A 14,574-nucleotide genomic window follows, 5' to 3' on the forward strand; every position below is an offset into this window, starting at 1 on the left:
TCTGTGTTCTGATTGCGGCGTGGAACGCCCCACATTGATGCCTGGGGAAAGCACAAGCCTCAAATCGGCGTATATACAACAACATTAAAAGGGAAGTATTGAAGAGATATGTCAAGACGGCGACTTGCTCTTGGAAGTCACCCAGATCAATCGTCACAACCAGAAAGAAATCTACCAGATATTAATAGTTACCGGCAGCTTAGACGAGTTTAAGGACTTGCGTCTCGCAGTCTCGAAACCAGTCCTCGTCTTCCCAAGGCACTTCCTTGATATCCTCTTCTGTCCAGTAGTGTCCCTCTTCGTCACCATCCTCGTTTACCCAAAATGCCGTGGGCCCATTGTAATCCTCGGAGTAATAATCGACCGCCTGGTTCTGCTCCATATACTCTGGCGTTTTGACGACTCGCGAGTGCTTGAACCTTCCAATCCGCCTAAAGCAATCACCCGCCGGCACAAGCGCGAGTCCATGACTGAGACAAACAATCGGTCCAGACGGGCTATCACTGATCTCAGTCGTCACCTCCAAAACCCATATCTCCGGCGTGTCCCGCTCAAGCAACTCCCTATCCTCAGCACTATCAGGAATCAGATTAGTATCGTTCAACGTATCCTCCGGGTCCTCCCACTCCGGCCGAAAGCGAAAAAAGAACCCCGAGTCGAGCCCCCGCCACGACCGCGACCAACCAATCTTTCTGACCCGCCCTTCAGCTCGCATAACCGCCGAGCTTACGGCACCAAAAGGCAGCTCCTCTGCCTCGAGGTCAATGGCACAGTCCAGCATCTCCAGTCGACTAACCACATGGACCGGATACCGCCCGGAAAACGACACCAACCCCTCCGTCGCCGCCCACGACCACGACGGCGCGCGGTAGCGCCACGGACGCGGCAGCGGCGCGTCAACGTACCACAGCAGCTGCGCATGGAGATCCGCAGCCCACACGCCGGCGAGGTACCGCGGCGGCGATGACGACGACGACGGCGATGACGACGGCAACACCTGGTCGAACAAGTCCGCGATACCGGCCAGCGCAGGCAGCTTGTCCGCGGGCACCGACAGCCGGCGCCGCGCGTAGTCCTGCACGATCTCGATCCAGCGCTGCATCAGCGTCTGCGTGCTCAGCTGGCGCAGCGACGCGACGTCCAGCGACTGCCGCTCGGCCGCCGCCTGCAGGTACCGGGGCTCGCCGCCGCTGCGGTCGGTCGCGATCATCGTCGCGCAGCGCCACAGCACGCTGTACGGCCCGAAGTGCAGGACGCGCGGCGACAGCAGGTCTTCCTGCAGGGTCCAGCCGCGCGCGGCGATGGGGTCGTCGGCGCGCTCGGAGACGAAGTTTTGCTGGGACTGGAGGAGGAGGGAGCCTTCGGTGCCATCTTGGCAAAGGAAGCGCATTTGGATGTCCGGGTGTTCGGCGGCGGGGATGGCGGAGGCGAGGAAGGGGTCGCGGCTGGAGGTGGTGCAGCCGGCGGTGAGGGTGAGGTAGGCGCCGGCGTAGATGGAGCGCATCTTGGCGAGCTCGCGGGTGACGTCGGCCGGGTCGTCTTGGACGATGCAGAGGGCGTCGATCCAGAGGTAGTGGATCTGCAGGCTGCGGGCGACGTGGATGGCGTCGGTGATGGTTTGGTAGGTTGATAGGGCTGAGGGCGGGATCGCTTGTTCGTAGAGCGACTTTGTCGCCTGCGTGGTCTTGTAGGTTTGGTCCATGCCCCAGCAGTAGCTCAGTGCTGCGTATCGGATGTTATTTTCGGCATGGCTGTCGACGAGACGAAGTGCCTCTTCTTCATGGCTGCCTACGAAGAGGAGTCGAGATGGCCTGTAATCGGTTGCTAATTCACACTCTTCATGTGAACAGTCACATTCTTCGAGCCATTCTTTCCATGTCTTTGACTGGTTTGCTCTTTGCCGAACAGGTGGGCCCGATCTAAGCTCATTGAAAGCCGCATCGCCTGCACTTGGTAAGCGACAGCATTGAGAGGTCGTGAGATTATGATCAAACCTGGCATTGCGAAGACTTGAAAGCTCCCAGACTCTTTATGCAGCTCCCACTCCCACTCAAGCTTGCAAATATATTTGTTGAAACGCAATGGTTTGAGCAGATGGAGGCAGAACTTGACAGAAGCCTGTGGAGATGACTTTTCTTGCGGGGCTTTAGAAAGAACAATTCCGAAGAAGATACAGCCGTCTTGGCTTCTTTCGCGAAGCTCTGAAAGTGAAAATGAATCCTTGCTGACATGTTTCCGACCATTACCTATTTTCGCCCGCGACTGATCCGGAGGGAGGTCGAACTGATCCAGAATGAAATTACGACAATAGATGCACGAATGCACAGGTGGATAATCTTGAATGTCCATGGTCCTCAGCTTGCAAGCTCGGTATAGTTGTCTATAGAACTGCCGTCTGCGAAGGTGGTTGAACAGTCAGTTCGTGGCCCCGAGGTTGGATTGGAATTTTGGAGGAAGTGGGGCTATGTAAGACCTCAGCCACGTATCCAGCGTCGGAGCAGAGCTAGTCTAAATGTAGTTAGCCCCTAATGGTGCTACCCGTGATAATAGGAAAGAGATTATCAACACTACTGACGGTTGTTCTGGGGGATATAAGACTAAAGGTAAGGAAAAGTGATTTAACTTTAGATCATCTCTCTCACTCCGTACAACGTATATCTCTCGCTACTCAAGTACGACCGTTTGAAAACTTGGCGCTGATTCCCTCCATCTCTTGAGATAAACGTCGCCAACTCCTGCTCTGCGAGCAACACCTTCCGTCCGTTCAATCATCATGACCGTCAACTGAAGTGGATGGGCCCAATGCGGATCATCGATCGGACTGGATGGGCAAGGGGGAGTCTCTCGCTTGGCTTCTTGAATTTGATGTTTCAGGCCTCCCATTTCCCTCCAAAATTCATGAGATCTTTTTTTGAACATTTCCTGTGACTCATAGCCATCGTTAGGCCTTTCTGCTCGATCGTGTAGCGTATCTAAATTTTCATCAAGAAGTAATGAAAATCGAAGAATATTGGCATTTTCTCTGTGAAGAGAAAGAGCAAGGCATTCTGCAGAATATGTCTCCCCTGTAAGCGCATAAGCATCAATGCGCTCCGCAATGGCCGTGTCAGGATCGACGAAGCCGATCCACTTGCCAAATTTGTTTCTAAGGACGAATGGAGCGTTCCTTAGGCGGGCGATCGAGGTTGGCCAAACCAATCGAGTGACGGAAATATTTGTAATCTGCGTGTATGCCAAAAGACGGCCTGCCCGGAAGACCTCGCGCGGCTCAAGACCTGCAATGACATTTGGGAACAGATTATGCTTTATCGAGAGCCATCTGTTTTGGAACCAAACCCCCTTGTAGCTCTTCACCTGTCGTGGAAGCGTGGTCCAAAAACGGATCAGCTCATCATTGAGGATAGGAGAGAGTAGGCGTTTCTTGAGGATATATCTCTTCCACGCGAACTTCTCCTGCCCATATTTCCAATATAGCTTCTTTCTCAGCAGCTCTTGTAGAGATGGAAGCTTGGAAGGCACCTCACATACAGGGAGAAGCTGTGGACTCGTACTTCCTGGTGGAAACAAGATAGCAGCCCAGGACGCAACAGGTTCGTGATTCCCAGGCATATACCATGATTGGTAACTGACGTAGCCTGTTCTTGATGCCCAAGACCAGCTGGGAAAGGTGTCGTTGCCATTACTTTCGCGTGGGAGCCCTGAATCGTCCGCTGATCTCCATAGCAAGGCCGAGTTGAAATAAGCGCAAGGTAGTCCGAAGTAATGTTTATCTTTGAACATCATGTTGAGATATCCTGAAAAGGCATTGAGGATGTCAGATTCAAAGCTGAGCTTCCGTTGAGAGTATTTAGGAACCACAATAGGGTATTCATCGACTTCCAGCGACATGTCTTCTCCGCTTTGGCCTTCTATCCTCATGTGCTTTGGGTTATGTTTGCACCGGAAGAAAACCCCGCGTTCTGTGAATACAAGTAGCGCCGTTGACAACTTCTCCTCTTGGAACGTCCATCCCCTACTTCTCCACATAGACTCATTCATTAAGTGGAAAAAATCGTACGCTCCAAGAGTCTCTGTGAACTCCACGCCCTGCAAGACCAGCCTCTGTTGAGGAAAAGCACGCGGCTTGGAAATGCCAATGAGGCCATACCTTGCGTTCTTGCCAGCGGCTGCCACAATTGTAACAACCGCAGAAGCGTAAATGTTTCCCATCTCTTTGATCTGACCGTGTTTTGATTTTGCATCGTCCTGGATAATGCAAAGTCGATCAACCCAGAGAAACCTGATCCCGAGGTGTTTGCATGCCGTCCGAGCATCCAAAATGCATTGGGGCAGTTCATGAAGCAACAGGCCTCCCTTCTGTTCAAGTTGTGAGACGTTGGCTAGAACGGTCTGCGCTTCCCAAGCCCTCGGATTCCCCCAGACGTAACTGAGGGCCGCATACGACCATGCTTGAGACCCGTTGACTAGACAATTGTTCCACAAATCAACGAGCCTGAAGTCCTTGTCCGTGGTTTCGATGGATTTCTGTCGCGAGCGCTGATGCAGATGGCATACCCCCATCCATCGCCTCACCTGATCCCAATTTACATCCAGGCCAATTGGAGGGTCGGAATAGGTTTCTTTACCACTTCTTTCTTTCGAATTCTTCATTGAAATTGTAGCGATGATGCCTTTTGTGGCCAAGATTGCTTTCGACTGCGGTGTTTGGGGACGACGGATCCGTAGCTTCCAGAAACTTGGTCGGTCGAAAATCTGACGTTCCATGATAAAGTCCACGAAGATGAAGTCACCAAAAAGGTGTTCAACTTTATGCATTTTCGTAGCGCGACTCCTGAGTATTGTCCCTATAAGTGCGCACAACAGGCAGGTCTGATCGCCCAAGAGTTCCTTGTAGCCTTTGCCCCAATCAATGGAAAATCCGATTTCTGATGATGAGGACGGAAGATGTTCCAGTTCAGGAGTGACGCAACCGAAAATGTGCGGGAGCCGAAGATGGTTGCAAAAAGAACATAGAGGCTCTGGTGATGGCTCCGGGGGAAGGCATGTGGTACATCTGTCGTGGAAGAACCTTTGACAGAAATATGGGAGATTCTCATGACTAACTCCATTTCCTCCAGTTGTGAACAGCTGTACGCATTTGCAGAGTTCACATTGAAGACTGGTCGTACTCTCCGGTCGTACGGTGTCAATGTTGCGATACGGGTTGCCCAAAGAGAAATAATGGACCTTTGAGGACGAGAGTTTCGTACGTCGATTAGAATCAAAAAGAGGGCTGTTCAGGTCAGCCATCCGTGTATTGACGGTAAGACTGATCGCTTCTGTTAATTCGGCTTCTGCTATTCGGGGCCCTTAAATCGATCCAAGACGTCTGGACAGAGGTATTGAGATGGAGGAAAATGAAGCGACAAAATCGATTGGGAGCAGAGTTTGAATAACATCCGGAAAGTTCATCGAGAAGAGTAAACTATGTTACGAGTAAGCCTGTAATACTATTCGCCAAAATTTCTCGCTAATGCATTGCCACGTAGACGGTGGCGGAGCAAGAGTGGACCTTCCGATACCAGCCGTGAGAGCTGTACACAATGACCGGCATGGCTGGAGGAATAGTTTTTAGCATATAACTCGAACCAATCTACGGAAATATAAAAGAAGATAATATTGTAGGTTGCAGGGAGCAAATTGTCAAAGGAGTAAAGCGAAGATAAAGAGGGCTTTGTCAACCCCACTTGGCCAATGGGGGCAAAGCTGAGGCTCAGATCCTCCGCATTATGTCGCGCATATACTCTATCTTGCCCTGATGTAAAGACTAATAATGTCTTCGAATACCTTTCTGTCCCTCAAAAGTCCCGAACGCATGCCCACACGAACGAATGTCGAGCCTGCGACACCATCTGCCCGTCAGCGATGACGCGCGATAGCAAGAGGATTGTAGTACGATGTAGTATCGCGACTCTTAACGTAGCTTTCTGCGTAGAATTTGAGGGGCATGCCGGCAGCCACTCCTTATCGATAACCTATTGACTAGAGCATGGGTGGCCATTCGTAGGACTGAATACGCACTGTGGCTGATAATTGCACACAATAGCAGTGCAATCAAGTGGGTACAGTGAATTTAGGCCGTCGAAGTCGCGCTGATGGAACGCTTCCAAGGCCCCCTCACTACAACTTTCGCCAGCTCCGGTTCTTCAGTGAAGTTTAATGCCGCAAACCCAGTTATCCCACCTACCATATCGTTGAAAGTGTTGAGAAATCGCCAGACAAACATGTCAAAAAGTAGAGCACAAAATGCGCATGCTTTTGGCCTGCCTCTACGGGGCCATTGCCACAATAGATTTTCATATTTACTGAGAACGTCAAAATACATAATCGCAGCCGTTCAAGCCATTTCCCCTCTTCAAGCGAGCTTGCTGTTGACAAACTTAAGCGCAGCCTGGCCGTACTCAGTGCCGTAACCCTGGTGGACGGACGCGTCGCTGCCGTTGGAGCAGTAGGGGTCCGCGGCGTCGCAGTACGACTGGATGATGTCGGCATACGCGGTGCACTCCTGGGCCTCGGGATCGAACTGCTTCAATGTCAGCTTTCGCCATCATACTTTCACGTGTCGGTGGAGCTGGGAGTGAGGGGGACTTACGCCTGCGGCAGTGGAGGTGCCGACGTTGTAGGACGCGCCGGGCTTGTGGCGGGGGTTGCCCATCCAGATCATGGCGGCGACATGGGAGCCGACGTCGCTGGAGATGGGGGCGGTGGTGTCGGTGATGCCCTGGTTGACGTCGCCGCCGTTGCAGAAGGCGTTGGTCATGATTTGCGAGCCCTGCAGTTTATCCAGCAATCAGCATCTAAAGTCTTCGACAGACCCAACTAGAGAGCAATAATAAAAGGAGGGCAACTAACCTGCGAGTATCCAACCATCACGATCTTCGCATTCGGGCACGCCTTGACGTAAGCCGCGACCTGCGAGGCGACGGCCTTGGTGCCGGTCTGGACCGACGAGCCATAGCTGTTGCCGCCCGCAGCCGGGTAGTCGATGACCTCGGTGGTGGCGCCCGGGTGGGCGTTCTTGATCAGGTTGACGACGGTGCCGGCCGAGCCGAAGCCTGACGACACGGTCGTCTCGCGCGCGCCAAAGATGTGCACGTCGGCGCAGGCGGCACGTTGCTCAACCACAGGGGCAGCCAGGGTGGTGCCGGTGAGGAGAAGGAGGCTGCTAGCGAGAGTGTACTGCATGATTGATTCTTGTGATGCGAATGTATAGGTGAAATGAATGTGTGGAGAATGGAAGATGGTTTGGAAGGATCAACCTCAGCGCTTTCCAGAAGATTGATCTGGAATTACATGGGCGGAGAGTTGGTATATATGCAAAGGTAGATATAAGGCTTGCCGTTATAATAAGCTTGACCGCGGTATCCACATTAGGCGAGCATCTGGAGAGCTCATGCTTCAATACGCCGTTTACGGGCTATAGCATATGAAAGGGAGGGATTGAAAACAGCCGCGAGAGCGAATGGGCATTGTGAAACATCTGGTTGAGGCCTCCCGAGCGCTGATCACCTTGTTTCGACCCGTGCCCCTGAGTAAGCGAAGCGTTTCCGACACGCTAAAATTGAAACTGTCCTACCATCTGCCGCCCCACATCGAAGGGCCGCTCCCGAGTCTTTGTTGCGCCAGTGTGTGAGATGTGTTTGTACATGACGCATGGGAGTGGCGGCAAAAGGGATAGAGGTGTAGTTGAGTTTAGCCGACAAAGGTTCTCGTGCCGTCTTTCATTCCAGCTCAAACCCACTTAGCCGCTCATCAATAGGCAAACCAATGGGTTGATCTCCCGCGCAGGCAGAAAGCTTGGTTTCTTCCAACGGCTGTAACTTCCGAAAGCTTTCTGATCTTCCCCTGTCGTTTATAGCGCCGGCCAGGTCGAATCGATCGCTTTTCGTTCTTGCGCAATAAACATACCTGGCGCGCATCGATCTCTCTGAAACAAATGAGTGGAGAATTGAGAGATCAGCAACTAACAAACCGAATGTATTACCTGCGGCCTACTGATTCTTGTATCCTCAAGACCTTCCAGCGTAGAACGCTTTGTTGCACTGAAACCCTGCTTCAATGCAGTTCCAGGAGCCTGAAAGGAATAGTGTTGCCACGACGCGACGCAACTAGATTTAGGTGCAGAACCTGACGCGGTCAGCATTCGTTAATCCTGCAGCACGCGTGCAAGATGCTTAGTCGGCAACATCTGCCTGAGCCGGACCCATTGAGGCAAGTTCCTGCCTCAGCCGCAAAATAAGCTTGTTCCCCCGCCACACGCTATGAAAACTCCACTCGCACCCCGCCCGCACATCCTTCCCCCCAACGTCCACCCAATGGTCGTTCATTGAGGACGACGCCTCCTGTCAGCGATGTTTCCCATCGACGACATGTCTTTCTTCGTCATTGTTGCTCTTGTTTTTCTCTTCTTCAGCTCACGCCTCAAATTCGAAGCCTCAATCACCCGGAAAGGGCCGCGTAACAGCGGCGTCATCAAGAAAAGCCAACTTGCGATGCTGGACCACGGCAAGTTGCGAGTGGAGTCCTCGGAGCGCTTGACTCTGCTGGCGCAGAGCCGTGGGCTTCGGGTATAGCATCTGTCACCCAAGGGAGTCGCGGGGCGATGTGGACCTTCATGAAACACCACCCAGCCTTGGCCTGGATCCTTCCACCGGAGGACCAAATTGTTGGATTATAAAAAAACAAACCAAATGGAACGGACAGGTCAACGGCCATGGCCTCGAGAACCATACCCATCCACGCAATGTTCTGGCCGACTGCACCCGATCCACTCTCTAACGACAATCCTGCGACGGTTGACGACACATTAATTTGCGCTGAGCATAATCATTCCGGATTTTCCTTTCAGTTTTTACTGATTTCGAGGAACGATTAGGGACTGCAGAGCAGGCGACGGCACGGTGGCTGGGAATATAAGCTAGTCCGCATTGGGGCTGGCGAGGCAGGACTCCGCCTACTAAATTTCGACGGCTGGCTGTTATTCGTAGCGGTGTTGGTTGGATCGCAGAGCCATTGACGTTCGGGCAGGATGGTGGCTGGTTTGCGGACTTCGAAATCGCGATTGCAGTTGTAAAAATTCAGTATCTCCTGAGCATCACCCGCTTAATGCATTGTTGCTGTGCCGCGCGTGGGCTGAGGATCCGCAAAAGCGGGACCAAGGCAAATTTCATGCATGATACTCCTGAATTGAGGAAGCCGTGATCCACGAGCCGATGTTTATTTCCAATGGATCGACCCAGATTGGGCAGGTGCTGAATTTTTTGCGGCCATGGTCACTGATTAGGATCGCACTGCAGAAGCCTGCTCATTCGTGTTGACTGGAAAATGAGGCGATGATGATGTTGAGGGAGATGGGAACACTGCAGAGATGGAATCCAGAAGCAGCGCCTCATCCAGCGCCTCTCCCGTGATGGTGTTGTACAGAGCAAACGGCAGTGCGACATGCGCGAGTCAGAGGAATGCGGGATGATGCGAGGGCTTCAGATCCCTGACGTTGCCTCGGCAGTTCCGCTTTCTTTCCCCAGACTTGGCGCATGTGGCCATCGACTCGAGCGCACCTCCGCTTGAGCCTCGCTCTCCCCCGACGCCAGCGCCCGGGTTCCTCTACATCTGAGCATCCGAGACAAATCAAAAGCCTGGTCCTCCGGTCGTCCACACGTCAATCGACATCTCATCGCGGCGATCGTCCCGAGAACCGCCGACGTCGGCACCAACACACCTCCCGCCTCGGCCATCGTCGCAGCTTGCACCCTCTCCCTCCTGCAATTGTTCCCCGCATATTATCGTTTCTGGGAGCTGCTGTTCATCCTCCCCATGCGTCCTCGAGACGAAACGATACACTGAGCTAGGACGTCACCACCGCGCCCGCACCGAACCTACTTCCGCTCCACCGCCGAACACCGTACAGCCCTCAAACGCATTCCGCCCAGCACCTCCAACCCCCCAGAGCTCCCAAGCTCCACCCCACCCACCACAATGGCTCGCAGCGGCAGCGGCGGCAGCAGCCCCAAACCACCCGCCTCCCCCAACGCCTCCTCCGCGCCCGACCTCTCCATCCTCGGCGACCAAGTGTCTCTGCACCCCACCGGCTTCACAGGCACAACGCCCGACCTCTCCTCCTCCACCACCTCGCTCCTCCCCAGCGGCACGCAACCCTACACCCCACAATCGCTCCAAGCACAACAACAACACGAGTCGCCCGACCACAATTTGGTCGAAGGCGTCGCGCGCTTCCGCCAAGCGCCCTTCGAGTTCCTGCGCGAACTCTCGTCGCACGTGTCGGGCCACGGCTGGCGCAGCTACGACAACGTCGTGGGGCAGCCCGTCTTCTACGCCGGCTTCTCGGAGCAGATGAAGGCGCGCGTGACGGGGAACCCGATGCTGAAGGCCAAGATACGCGAGTTGGCGGCGCAGCGGGTTGAGGTGGAGGATCGGGAGGAGGGGAGGTTTGGTGGGACGAGAGAAACGGGTGGTGGGGAAAAGGCGAGGAGGAGGGGCGCGAAGGAGAAGGAGAGGAGGAGGAGGGAGGTGCAGACGCAGTTGGAGGAGGTGGTGGAGGGGATGACGGACGATATGATTTGTAAGATGGAGAGTAAGCGGTTTATTCGCGGGGCGTACTATCTGTGCGCGCAGATTTTGACGAGGGCGTATCATCAAGGTGGGTTCAAGTTCGACTTGCGCTGTGTTTGGGTTGGGGCGGATGGCTGGCGTGGCTCTGGTTCACATCCCTTCCTCCCTCCCTTTCCGTTGTTCGGGCCATCGCGTTTATTGCTCTTCGTTGAATTTATGCTTACCGTTTCATAGGCATCCACGTCAATTCCGAAGAAGTCCTCCGGTTACGCGCTGTCGCCGAGAAGGCGGAGAGAGATAAACACAGCATCATTTTTCTTCCTTGTCACCGCTCACATGTCGACTACGTCTCATTACAACTCATCTGCTATCGGTTGGGCCTGGCGCTGCCCACAGTCGTCGCGGGTGACAATCTGAACTTTCCGCTTGTCGGACAGTTCCTGCAGCATGCTGGTAGGTTCGCTAAGCTTCTAGCAGACTATGGCTATATGTTACCAAAAGGAATGAGCACTGACATCTCGATCAGGCGCTTTCTGGATCCGCAGAAGTTTTGGAGATGACCAGTTGTATCAAGCTGTTGTGCAATCGTACATGGATGCTCTTTTGACACATGGCTATAACTTTGAATGCTTCGTTGGTACGTTTGTCCTGGCCGCAACCCTCTGCGAGTTCCCTGGCTGACTCTTCACCATCAGAGGGCGGCCGATCACGAACCGGAAAGCTTCTCCCTCCCAAATTCGGCATCCTCAGCTTCCTCCTAGACAGCGTACTGTCCGGCCGCGTCGACGACGCCATCATCTGCCCCGTCAGCACCCAATACGACAAGGTCATCGAAGTAGAGTAAGCCACCTTCCGTCTCTCCCTCTTTTTACATCACCCCAGCAAAACTAATAACCCCCCTTCCAGCTCGTACATCTCCGAGCTCCTCGGCCAACCCAAGCCGAAAGAAAACCTGCGCGACTTCCTCTCCGCCTCGTCCGTCCTCTCCCTCAAGCTCGGCCGCGTCGACGTGCGCTTCGCCGAACCCTGGTCGCTGCGCAGCTTCATCAACGCGCAGCAGGCCCGCGCCTCGCGCCTGCCTCCATCCATCGGCCCCGCGCCCAACGGCAGCAACGGGTCCGAGGCCGAGAACAAGGAGTTCCGTCTGCGCCTGCTGCGCACCCTCGGCTACCGCGTGCTGTCGGAAATCAATGCCGTGTCGGTCGTCATGCCGACGGCGCTGGTCGGCACGGTGCTGTTGACGCTGCGTGGGCGCGGGGTGGGGAAGAGCGAGTTGGTGCGGAGGGTGGAGTGGCTGGGGGAGCGGGTGAGGAATGCCGGGGGGAGGGTGGCGCATTTTGGGGGCGCGCCGACGGAGTATGTGGTTGAGAGGGCGTTGGATGTGCTGGGGCCCGGGCTGGTGGGGTCCGTGGCTGGGTTGCCGGAGGAGACGTTTTATGCTGTTGATCGGTGAGTTGTCTCGTTGCCCTCCGCTCTCTGTGGACGAGAGGGGTGCTTTCGTCTACGTTTTCTTTGGCCCACGGAGAATCAGTACTGACACGATTGATGATGCAGCTTCCAACTCTCCTTCTACCGCAACATGACGATCCACCTCTTCATCCTCCCGGCCCTCGTCTCGGCCGCCATGTACACGCGCGTCAAGCAAGGCGGCGCGCCCTCGCACCAGCGCATCTCGTACGCCGACCTGTATGAGCAAGTGGCATTCCTGTCGCAGCTCTTCCGCGGCGAGTTCATCTTCCCGACCGAGGGCCTGGCCACCAACCTGGACAAGACGCTGCGCTCGCTCGAGGCCGACCGCGTCATCAAGGTCACGCGGGTGGAGCGCGAGGACGCCAACGAGCAAGAAGGCGCTCCCGTGCAATGGGTCGAGCTGAGCGACGAGGAGCGCGAGCGCGGCCGCGAGAACTACGACTTCTACTGCTTCATGATCTGGCCCTTCGTCGAGGCCAGCTGGCTTGGCGCCGTGAGCTTGATGATGCTCACACCACCACCTCCCGAGAAATCCAAAACCAAAGATACCACCGCTACGACGACCACCAACAACAACAACCCCTGGCTCGACCAAAAGAAAGTCCAGGACCGCGCCCAGCTCCTCGGCAAAACCCTCTACCACCAGGGCGACCTCTCCTACTTCGAAGCCGTCAACAAAGAAACCCTCAAAAACGCCTACACCCGCTTCGAGGAAGACGGCATCATCGCCGTCTCCCGCTCGCGCGACAGCCGCGTCCCGCCCACCCTCCGCCTCGCCGACGACTGGGTGCCCTTGCGCGACCCGGCCACCGGGCACATCCTGCCCAAAGGCCGTCTGTGGGATTTCGCGGAGATGATCAGCCAGAGCCGTCGTGAGGGGAAGAATCGGAGGGATGGGAAGACGGTGGTCGGGAGGGTGTTGGGCTTGGTCGAGAAGGTGGGGGCGCAGTTGTTTGTGGATGGCGCGGTGGCGGGGAGTACGAAGGTGTTGGAGGGAGCGAAGGTGGCCGAGGTGGGCGTGTCGGCGAAGCAGAAGGGGGAGGCGTTGGAGAGGGCCGAGGAGGAGGCGGCGGCGGTGGCGGAGTCGGAGAGGAGGAAGAGGCGGAGGAAGAGTATTCAGACGAGGGCGAGGTTGTAGGGGGAGGTGGCTTCGTTCTTAAAAAGAGGGTCTTGGGGGTGGATGATGTGGGTGGGATATGGCTGTTCATACTTTCCTTTTTTTTATGGGCGTTGGAGGTCGCATGTCGGAATCTTTCTTGTGTTTTGTGGGAAGAGGTAGCGCGAAGATGCTGAGCTATGGTAGAGGCAAAGATATCTGCTTGCACTTCGCTATTGACTTTTTGGAGGCAAATATAAGCGTGCAATTCCAGCATCGCTCGACGCCTTCCCTGCTTCTCTGTTGGTCTGATTGGTCTAACTCCTATCCTACTTCTTCGATGAGTCTTTGCTGGGTAAACACCAGCAGTTTGTGCCATTACGCTAAATGATCACGTGATCTTTAAGGCGCGCTGCAACGCCTTCTTCCAGGAATGCTTATGGTAGAAATCCAATAACATTTCCTCTTCAACTTTTAATCATTCTATAATTATTTAAAACGATACTCATAATAAATTCAACACTTGCTGGCTTCATTACCACGTGGCGGTCTGGGGCCGAAACTAACAGGTTATATTTAGACCGCCTCTTTCAAACCATCACAGCTCCATCTCAAAAGGCGGGGAAGAACCAAATTGCAGCCATGCAGTCCTCGCAGGGACCTTCTGAGGGCCAAGGCTTGTTGCGACGTCTTGATCAGGCGCTTTATCGAGCGATCGTCCCTACCATTCACTGGTGGGAGATTCACGTCCATTTCTTCTTTCTTTTTCATCAGTTAAGGACACAAATAGCGCCACTCTTCCCACCGTCATACAAGCTAAGAACAGAGTAATTGGGAAACCCGAGCAAAGAGTATTTACATGCTGACATTGTTACAGGGAACAAAGGAGGCGCCGTTTCAATCTGCAGTTTCGACACACGTTATATGACTGGGACAAAGAGCTGAAGCCCTTGCCTGAATACCCACAATTCCAGTAAGCTTTAGACTTGCCTTGTAGGTTCTGAGGTCTAATGTAGACGTATTAGAAGTAGGACTAAGTTTGAACATACTCAACTACCCGAAAGAGCAACTCTTCGCTTTCTCCATCTCGAGCCCGGGAAGTTAAACTCACCGATAATATGTTCCATGTCGACCCATGCGCTGCATCAAGCACCGCCCTATGAAGCTCTATCCTATACCTGGGGACGTCCGGATCCGCAGTTCTATATCTCGTGCGACGGTCTCCGAATGGGCGTGGCAGAAAATCTATGGCACGCTCTTCACCGGATTCGTCATGCAGACCAAACCCGAATCTTATGGATCGATGCTATTTGCATCAATCAGGACGACATAGAAGAACGGAACCATCAAGTAACCATGATGAAAGAAATATACTCCAGAGCCAGTAACGTCGTAGTTTG

At 54.2% G+C, this 14,574-nt stretch overlaps 3 protein-coding genes across 3 annotated transcripts; 1 reads left to right on the forward strand and 2 right to left on the reverse strand.

Moving 5' to 3' along the window:
* Positions 1–199: 199 nt before the first annotated feature.
* LTHEOB_4617 (Het domain-containing protein) lies at positions 200–1,702 on the reverse strand (the record flags this gene model as incomplete). The annotated part of the gene is made up of 1 exon (XM_035513671.1): positions 200–1,702. One exon carries the CDS (start codon positions 1,700–1,702, stop codon positions 200–202), a length of 1,503 nt encoding a protein of 500 aa, XP_035374666.1.
* Positions 1,703–6,394: 4,692 nt separating this feature from the next.
* On the reverse strand, positions 6,395–7,224 carry LTHEOB_4618 (Acetyl xylan esterase; the record flags this gene model as incomplete). Its single annotated transcript, XM_035513672.1, has 3 exons — positions 6,395–6,562; positions 6,632–6,811; positions 6,892–7,224. The coding sequence occupies 3 exons, from the start codon at positions 7,222–7,224 to the stop codon at positions 6,395–6,397; spliced, it is 681 nt and encodes a 226-aa protein (XP_035374667.1).
* A 2,790-nt stretch (positions 7,225–10,014) lies between these two features.
* On the forward strand, positions 10,015–13,216 carry LTHEOB_4619 (Glycerol-3-phosphate acyltransferase; the record flags this gene model as incomplete). Its single annotated transcript, XM_035513673.1, has 6 exons — positions 10,015–10,618; positions 10,843–11,061; positions 11,135–11,245; positions 11,304–11,448; positions 11,515–12,057; positions 12,163–13,216. The coding sequence occupies 6 exons, from the start codon at positions 10,015–10,017 to the stop codon at positions 13,214–13,216; spliced, it is 2,676 nt and encodes an 891-aa protein (XP_035374668.1).
* Between the last annotated feature and the right edge of the window lie 1,358 nt (positions 13,217–14,574).

Source organism: Lasiodiplodia theobromae (genome assembly GCF_012971845.1).
Source record: "Lasiodiplodia theobromae strain AM2As chromosome Unknown scaffold_12, whole genome shotgun sequence".
Lineage (NCBI taxonomy): Eukaryota > Fungi > Ascomycota > Dothideomycetes > Botryosphaeriales > Botryosphaeriaceae > Lasiodiplodia > Lasiodiplodia theobromae.